At 38.8% G+C, this 9,074-nt stretch overlaps 1 protein-coding gene across 1 annotated transcript in view; it reads left to right on the top strand.

Moving 5' to 3' along the window:
* Positions 1–2,250, top strand: part of btr12 (bloodthirsty-related gene family, member 12) — a 27,796-nt gene extending 25,546 nt beyond the window's left edge. The window contains exon 8 of the mRNA XM_037675425.1: positions 1,195–2,250. Coding sequence (XP_037531353.1) covers positions 1,195–1,733 — 539 coding nt within the window. The 3' untranslated portion in view covers positions 1,734–2,250. The remainder of the gene's footprint in view (positions 1–1,194) is intronic.
* Positions 2,251–9,074: the final 6,824 nt, after the last annotated feature.

Consider the following 9,074-nt stretch of genomic DNA (forward strand, 5'->3'; position numbering starts at 1 on the left):
TATAAAGTGATGTAAAATACTAAAAACATGAACATGTCTGTTGGTTTATACCATGAACTTATCAGATGTTTAAAGCCATTTAATAATTTATTTTATTTACTTAATTTATTCATTCATTTAAAAGAAACAAAACAAATTCATCAAAAAGAAAACATTGAATGAAAAGAGTCCAGAAAGGGGAAAAATCTTATATCTGCCCATTATTTAAAAAAATATAAAATAACTTTAAACAATCACTTAAATTAATCATTTTAATATCCACTTTAAAACTAGGAATAAAAAGAAACATGTTTTGTGTTAGCAACATTTAATTCTAACTTTAAAACTTATCCAACATTAATAAAACTTACCTCAAGTTGACTTTTTGGACATGCATCATATATTTGTACAAATTGTACTTGAGAGGAGATTATTACAGCCTCATATAAAATCAATTATGATGATATCGGGACTGGATCGGTATCGGCTGATATTCAGATTTAGGTATCGGGATCGGAACGGAAGTAAAAAAAAAAAAGTGGATCGGTGCATCCCTATTTTAAACCAGTCAAAATCGGGTCATAATTTCATTATAATCCACGTCTGAGCAGATCAAAAACCCGGGGTCAGCCTAGATAAAATACTAACAACTGTGTCGTCTTTCATCCAAAGTACTTCATCAGTCCGAGGAGCCGCAACAAACTCAGTCTCACAAGCAGCACACTCACATATAGTGGGCCAACCAGTTTGATGGTGATAAGATAGATGGTCTCTGGAGTCCACCCTCTCCCCCGTCGAGTCTTCTGAGGCAGCAATGGCCAAAGTGGTTCAAAACATCAAAGTTCATGAAAGTCTGGATGAAAGACAAAACATTTCAATGAAAAGAAACCATCCAGAGGAACTGACAACTTTGCTGGAGTTGTCTGTAAAGTTGTTAATTTGTAAAAAGTCCTTCTTAAAGTGCAACTTGGTTGAATCAGTTGTGGTTTTGTACGCTTGAGATTAAAATTAAATCATTTTTAGAGCCTGATGAAAACCAGATGTTCTTATGTCCTGATGCCATAGAAAGGAAAACAGGTGAGCTCTGTAAAAATGAAAGTGGGTGACTTCTGTTTTCTATGGCTGTATGCTTCAAGTGTGCAAACTTCTCCATTTAACACGTGAAGATGAAAATAAATGATCTGCCAGGTTCTCATTTTGCTTTGTTCTATCCAGGTGAACTGATTTTGGACCCGTCCACTGCCCAGAAGAACCTGGTTGTATCTGATGATGGTCAGCAGGTAAAATACGAAGAGCGCAAAGTTTCTCACACGGAGGGTTCGCGGCACTTTAACCCAGCCCTCTTCGTCCTGACTCGAGAGGGGTTCAGCTCTGGCAGACACTACTGGGAAGTGGAGTTGGGGCGTAAAACGGCCTGGACACTCGGCGTGGCCAAGGCTTCGGCCCGCCGCAAGGGCGAGATCAACCTGAGCCCTGAAGGTGGGTACTGGTGCCTGTGGCTGAAGAACGGGGAGGTGAAAGCTCTGGCTACTTCTCGCCTGTCTCTAATGCTGCCCAGTCTTCCCAGCAAAATAGGAATCTTCCTGGATTACGAAGCCGGTCAGCTTTCTTTCTACGATGTGAAGGCGCGCCTACATCTCTACACCTTCAAGGATAATTTCAGTGAGAGCGTGCATCCCATTTTCAGCCCCTGTTTGACGCAGGAAGGGAAGAACGCAGCTCCGCTCATCATAGCTCATGTAAAACACAGCTGAGGCAGCCAGAGAGCACACCCCGATCGAACGTCAAGGACTAAGGGCTTGGAGCAAAACAAGTTTTGTTCATGAAGCACTTCACATTGATCAGTATCCACTGCGGATACAAATAAAGAAAGTGGCTTTGCACTTTCTACATTTTTCATCAAACTTTTGACTGTTTTTGCTGAAGTAAAGACTTTATTGACTGACTGCTGTTCATCTCTCATCTTGTGCTTTTTGAAGAATTAACAGAGCCCTATTAAAGTGTAAAAACACCAGTTCTCCCAAGTCTCCCCAATTACATGCTAATCTTATTGGGATTTTGTTTTATCTGATTCAGTTGGATGGACTAAAGTGATCAATAAATTTGAGTAAATGTGTAATTCTGTGACTAACCTTGTAACTCGAATCAGTCTGTATGTGTATTTTTATGGCATTTAATAATTTATATGTTAAAACAATGAAGATGGTAAATATAAGAAGCTGAAGGAACCAAGTGAGTTTGTTGCACGTTATTTTTGAATTTATACCAATGAAAATGTTTAGGTGGATGGGCGTTCTCTATTATGTCTAGCAGTAACTTGTATCTTCTTTCTGATCCTGTTCAATAAAGATCATTTTTAGTGAAATGCATCATTCAAGGTCCCTGTTCTATCAAGGAAATCTTGTGAGTGTGGAACTGAAAGGGTTTAAACCACATGAAGAACACGGTATCAAAATGAAGCCAGGGATTTGTCTTGGGAAGGTATAAGATTCACAAACTACCACCCATTTTCCTTAGGCAATAATGTTGTTTTATTGTCTTCTAAACATCTACAGTGTTTCAGTACATTGTTCACAATTATGTCGGCATAAAAACGCAACTTCTTAAACCTTTTAAAAAAAGTGGTCATAACTTAGCTGACGCATTGTCTCAATGGGTGACAGTAGAAGCCAAGGGCGTCAGAAGCATCCGTAATGTGGGGGGGACACAATGATGTGTGTAACTGTGTGTGTGCGCGCACGCGCGTTAAAAAAAGGTGTTCACTAGTGAACAAAAAAGCAACATTTTACCTAGATTTCCTTTAATTCCACACATTTAAAACATGTTTCTCACCAAGTTTGTGTAAATTCAGCTGTAGGTTTAAAGTAATTTTAACTTTAATACAGAGCGTCCGGTCGGCACTATGTGTTTATAGAGAAATCAAAATCATCACCACTAGACTTTTTTTTTATTGTGTTCAACACTACTCATCTAAATTATGTTTCTCATGAAGCTTGAGGACAATAAGGTGTGGGGTTTTAAAGACATTTCAACTTTAATGCACCTGAACACAGCGTCTCTTCCACCTGCAGCGTCTGACAGCGTCACAGTAACTTAAGCTGAAATGCTACAGACGTAGCACTCCACTTCTCTCCTCCTACCATGTGTTTAATTTCAACCCACCCGGTCAACAACTGCCTGCACAAAGCTCACTAAACTGGCGAGCGAGTAACACAGAGGTGTCTCCATCTCCTCTACCTGTGTGTGTTTTCTGCCGAGGCAGGAGGAGACGCACAGAAACATTGCAGGTGTTACATCATATTCTGTGACCACTGTATATTGTGACCGTGGCACAGTGTTGCCAGGTGAGAAATGTAGGATTATTGTACTAGAGACATAAAATTATCGTATTTTGAGGGAAATTATCGTACACCCATCATAACCAAAATAACAAATCTATTGATGCACTATAGTAGTGATGGGTCCGCTTCCAGACCAGCTCTGTTTCTTCTTTTTTTCTTTTCCTCACTCATGGGGTGGGCGCAGCGGACTTTTCAGCCAATCATGACCGTTGTTCTGAGGCAAATGCATACACGTCACTCGTAGGTAACATTTAGAAAAGCATGATTGGCTGGAATTTCCAGCCAATCATGCATCTGTTTGCGGACACAGATGCCTTCAGGGTTCACAAAAAAACTCAGACAGTTGCGACAGGCTGATTACAACCGATTACAACCACACATTCACGGAATGGTCAAATTATTGTATATTTGGCCTTTTTTGGGATTATTGATGGTACATCGTACAGAGGGCAAAATTTCCATACAAATACGATAATTATCGTACACCTGGCAACTCTGCCGTGGCAACAGGCTGCTGTGTTTAGAGTTGGAGGTAACCAGGAAAACCTGGACTGGAGTTTCAGTAGATTGAGTATTCTCCTATTAATCAAGTGGAATGGAGTTGTTCATGAAGAATGAAATGGCGCCAAACTAATGTTTCATAGTAAAAGTGGGGTGGTCCAAATGAACAGGGGTTTTTTTATGTGGGGGGGACTTGTCCCCTTCACATATAATGGTTGCGACGCCTATGGTACAAGCTAATATTGATGCAATGTAGATAAACAGGTGGTGGTGGTATCCAACACTGATGCCATAGAGGCCATGTTTAATCAAATGTGTCAACGTTTACATTTTCCTATTCTGTACATGAGTTCAATCTTTGTCCCGTTTGATATAAAATGTTTATCCACCTTATTCCTAGCCCCCATGCTGCCTTACGGGAATTATGGGCGTGACTTCTAGCGCTGACCGGAACTGGCGTTTGTTTATGTGCAAACAGTACGAGCTAATGTAGTTTCTCCAAGGATTGTAGATTTAATTTAAATGTGTAGAAACATCAGCTGTCAGAGCTCAAACAGGACAATTTAAATCATACATCTGCCTGCAGACGAGGGATGGAGAACGACCTGAAGAATTGGCTGCAGATCACATCTACTAGCATATTTAGCTACATCTACTAGCATATACATCTACTAGCATATTTAGCTACATCTACTAGCATATTTAGCTACTTCATTGACTCGGTTGTGTCTGACGGTAAAGTGAACAACAACCTGAAAAGCTCTGAGGTGTATTAGTATCTACACAGTAATAAGGTCGGTGGTGTTTTGTTAAAGGAGGTGGGACACAATCTTATTGACCTTCAATCAACCTTTATTTATACAGGTAAATCCCATTGAGCCTCGAGGACTCGAGGACCTTAAAGCAGACACAGAGTCCAGCCAAAGCCTTTAAGTCCTCCATCACAGAGCTTGGGTTAATTGCAAAGAAAATCATAATACTGAAGATGAACAAATATTATAATGCTGTGCCCTCCATACACTTGAAATCATACCCGATATTATCTTCACTCTGTTTTCAACCCTTCTGAGGATCCGGGTCTCTTCTCCGGTGGTTTATTGTAGCTCATTTATTCATTCATTTTCCATCATTGTGATTATATATTTATCTATCTCATTGTGTGCATTTGGGTTTAATAGTTTTATTGTATATTCTGTTCATTAGAACAGAACTTAGAGAGGTGGAGGTATGCACTTGAAAGAAGAGGAATGAAAGTCAGCCGTATTAAAACAGAGTACATGTGTGAATGAGAGGGAGGCAGGTGGAACAGTGATGCTACAAGGAGCAGATGTCACAAAGGTGAAGAACTGGAAGTGGTGGAAGTGAAGATGTTGAGGTTCTCCTTAAGAGTGACAAAGATGGATGGATTGAACATGGACTTTTTTTGGGTAAGGATGGATAAGATTAGGAATGAGATCATCAAAGGTACAGCACAGGTTGAACAACTGGGAGATAAAGTTAGAGCGGCCAGACTGAGACAGTTTGGACATGTCCAGAGGAGGGACAGTGGGTATACTGGTAGAAGGATGTTAGAAATGCAGCTGCCAGGAAAAAGGAAATACATGGATGCAGTTAGAGAGGACATGGAGGTAGTTGGAGTGAGGACAGAGGATGCAGAGGACAGAGTGAGATGGATGTAGTGAACTAAGCCTCAGGTCAAAAAGCCTTCCTGGAACAGGAACTGTTATTTCATTGATTTGAGTCCAGAAATACAAATTAAGCTCATCCAGAGACTTTCTAAGTGTCCTGCACTGATCAATTGAAAGAACACTCTCTTTTATTATCATTACTATTTTACAATATCTTGATAATCAGTGTGTTTAGTTCAAATCATTTTTAAATGTTGAAGTGAACCACTCGTTTTAAATCAACTGTGAAACAGTATAAATGATTTTTAATCCTCATTCAAAGTAGAAATCAAGTTAAAATGCCTGTTACAAAGTAATTATGCATTTTTTTGATCTTCTGTCTGAAATGAGCAAGTAGTGAGTCGGTCAAAAGTGAAGGAACGGTCAAAAACATGTTTATCGGAACGAAATGTCATGTTTATCTCTATCAGACAGATAGAAGAAGACTGGCTCCTAAATGTCTCTGTTCTTCAAAACATATTTCTGTCTGCTCCAAAACATTTCTCTGTTTGTTCCAAAACATCTCACTGTCTCCTTGACTAGTAATAACCCTCTTACGTCACTAAAACCACACCCCTGTTGGTTCGTTCAACCAATCAGGAAGTTCTCAGAGGAACCGGAAGTGACCTCTTTAAAAGGGTCGACACTTCCTAGTTCCAGCAGAACAAGAGTTCCAAGCTGAACAAAGTTTCAGAGAGAACCAGAGTTCCAGGGAGAACCTCGAACGAGAAGTTCAGAAGAACAGAAGTTCGAGCAGTTTCTAATGGAATGACCAGAGTCCGTCGATGCCACGACGTCTCGCTGTGGCTACCCGACGAACGCTCTGAACAATGAAGAAGTCTGTGCTGTTTAACGAATTGATCTCACGACTCCTGAGGTCACAGCTGTTCTTACGTAGACGCTGAAAAGCGTTGAAAGGCAACTCTACACCAAGGCCGAACTATCGTCTGCAAAGGTAAAGAGTCGATCTTCAACTGCGAAGTGTACCGTGGGTTAAGCTGCGTCCAAAGGAGCGTGCTGTTTCTGGTTATAACAGACACATTCCCTCACCCATCTCTCTCCATTTAAACTCCTCAATTTCCCATCTTTAAAACTCTTCTATCTTGCCAGTAAATCATCCAGATATTTTCATAAATGTCTGTTGTAATTAGTTGCAAGTGAGATATCATGGCCGTATGGTTTCTCATTGTAAAGCTCATTAATTAAGCTGTGTTATTGTAATCAATCTGCCAATTATTGTAAATATGTGATGTGTTTAAATCGTTTTAATAAACGACCCACTGTTGTTGGTGAGTCAGAAATTAAAACATGTTTCCGTCCACATTTAATATTCAAAACACGATAGTACTCAGTCCAGAAAAATGAAAGAATCCGTTTAAATTATGTATAATATCAGACAGGTATCTGTTCATTACATCGAGGAGGATGACTCGCTGTGGTGACTCCTGATAAGAGTACAGCTGAAAGAAGAAGAACAGATCACCAGAAAAGATTAAATCATCTTAAACATAGGTTTGTACTTGTACTATAGGTGCTTCAATCGTCTGTTGACACTTGAAAGCCATATTTAAAACCTTCCTGTTACCACCTGAAGGATCATGTCATTGCCACCGTGTCATGTGTTTGTTAGCAAAATATCCCATGAACCACTGAAAGGATTATTAATAAAACTATTGGAAACCAATCATTGGATGTTCAGAGGAGCTGATAACGTTCCTCCTTTGGCACAGGAGACCACAGCCATGGGGGATAAATTTGTATCTGGGGTAAGAAGAGGGGGTGGGAGTGGGGTATATTTTGGGTAGGCACTGAGTGGAATGGGGGGGGGGGGGGGGGACTGGAGGTGAAAGTGGTCACAGCCTGTCTCAGATATCAGTGGTCTCGAGGCAGCTGCTCTCTGGTGAGTGTTCACATATTCCTGCTTTTAGTGAATCTCTTGTCTTGCTCCAATGTAGAGATTATGCAGAGGTCCAGTTGTATATCTGAAGCAGATCTACCAGAGGAGTGTTGTTAGATTGGTTATTAAGCTAATATTCGGCTGTTGACAAGCTGCGATCTGAGCAAATGACTTTTTGGTGTTTTAACCAGTTTATTACAGAATCAAATAAATTCAAGAAAAATAATCTGACCACAGGAGCATGTTTGAAACAATGTGCCTAGAAAATAAAGATATTTTGCATGTGCCGGTATTACATGAACCAAAATTCTTGGAAAGTTGTTAATCTGCTCCGCCATTAATACCTCAGCCTTTAGCTCTGAGCTGTTTAAAGTCAGAAACACTGATGTACTTTCAGAGAATGTATGAGAATACACACAAGTATGGTGTGTTTTACCGTAAATGATTTACATGTGGTTACTTCACAACACTCTAAATAGATTACTGGTACTGTGGTACTTGCAAGTTCCAAATACTACACACGTTTGTAAAATATGCCATGTTTATGAAAATATTAACTAGGCTAGAAATCTAAAAACAATGATAATATAGTTTTACTAAGCATATTTCAGTTTATAATCAAATGTCAAAGATAACAAAAAAAGAAAATAAACTTTCCTAAAATCTTTTTTTTAATTTGTTAACTCAACTCTGGGTTCTGTACCAAATGATACAATTTCCTTTACTCTGATTATAAGTTTATCTTTATAATGAAAAAGGTAAAGTTTGAATATAAGGGGTGAATTTTTACAAAGTTGTTTCCATTTTCCAGTGCATGGGATTGATGAAGTTTTATTACATTATTGAATTAGTTTATGGGTTCAAAAGGCAGATTGTTCATATTTTATGCTGCTTTTGGAAACAGATATGTACTAGATCTACAAGTCTCTGATCCGTTTGGCGCATTTAAAAACAAAAAGAATAGTTGAGAACACTTTCACCTTGTAAAACTTTTTTTTAACAATACAACATTATTTATAAATCACTTTAAAAACAACACCATTGCCCAAAGTGCTGTACTAACACATAAAAGCAAACATGAAGATTATAAAGTCAATTGAACCCGTAAAAGTAATGAACTGTTACAATCATAAAAACAGCAAACAGTAGAAACAATAGAAACAAATAAATTAAAAACAGTAAAACCAACATTTCAAGCTGAATTAATAGCTAAAGAGAATTAACTGTCTTCAGAGAAGATTCAAAAACAGGAAGTGAGTCAGCTGACGTGTTTTTATATGGCACCACATTTGAACTGGTAATTTTTTTCTCTTTAGTTTTTTAAATTAAAACTATTTGCACTGCTCCACTTTACATCAGTGGCTCTGCAGAGTCTTCAATCGTTGATTAGCTATGAAAGCAGTACTTATGGACCACTCCCAAAATTAAAACTGCAAAACCATAAAAACGTATTATGCAAAGCTTCTGTGCTGAACATTTTCCCCGAGACTGCAATTTCAGGGTTCCAAGACAGCAGCGCTGACCACCGAGCTACTGTAGCCCACCATGAATACTGTCACAAAAAGCTGGTGAACCCAATGGTGCAGGCAGGCGGGCAAGGGCTGAGGATATATAAAGGTATATATATATACACATATATATGTATATATATATATATATATACATATATATATATATATATATATATAT

Source organism: Nematolebias whitei, chromosome 1 (assembly GCF_014905685.2).
Source record: "Nematolebias whitei isolate Nwh7 chromosome 1, NemWhi1, whole genome shotgun sequence".
In the NCBI taxonomy this organism is placed as follows: domain Eukaryota; kingdom Metazoa; phylum Chordata; class Actinopteri; order Cyprinodontiformes; family Rivulidae; genus Nematolebias; species Nematolebias whitei.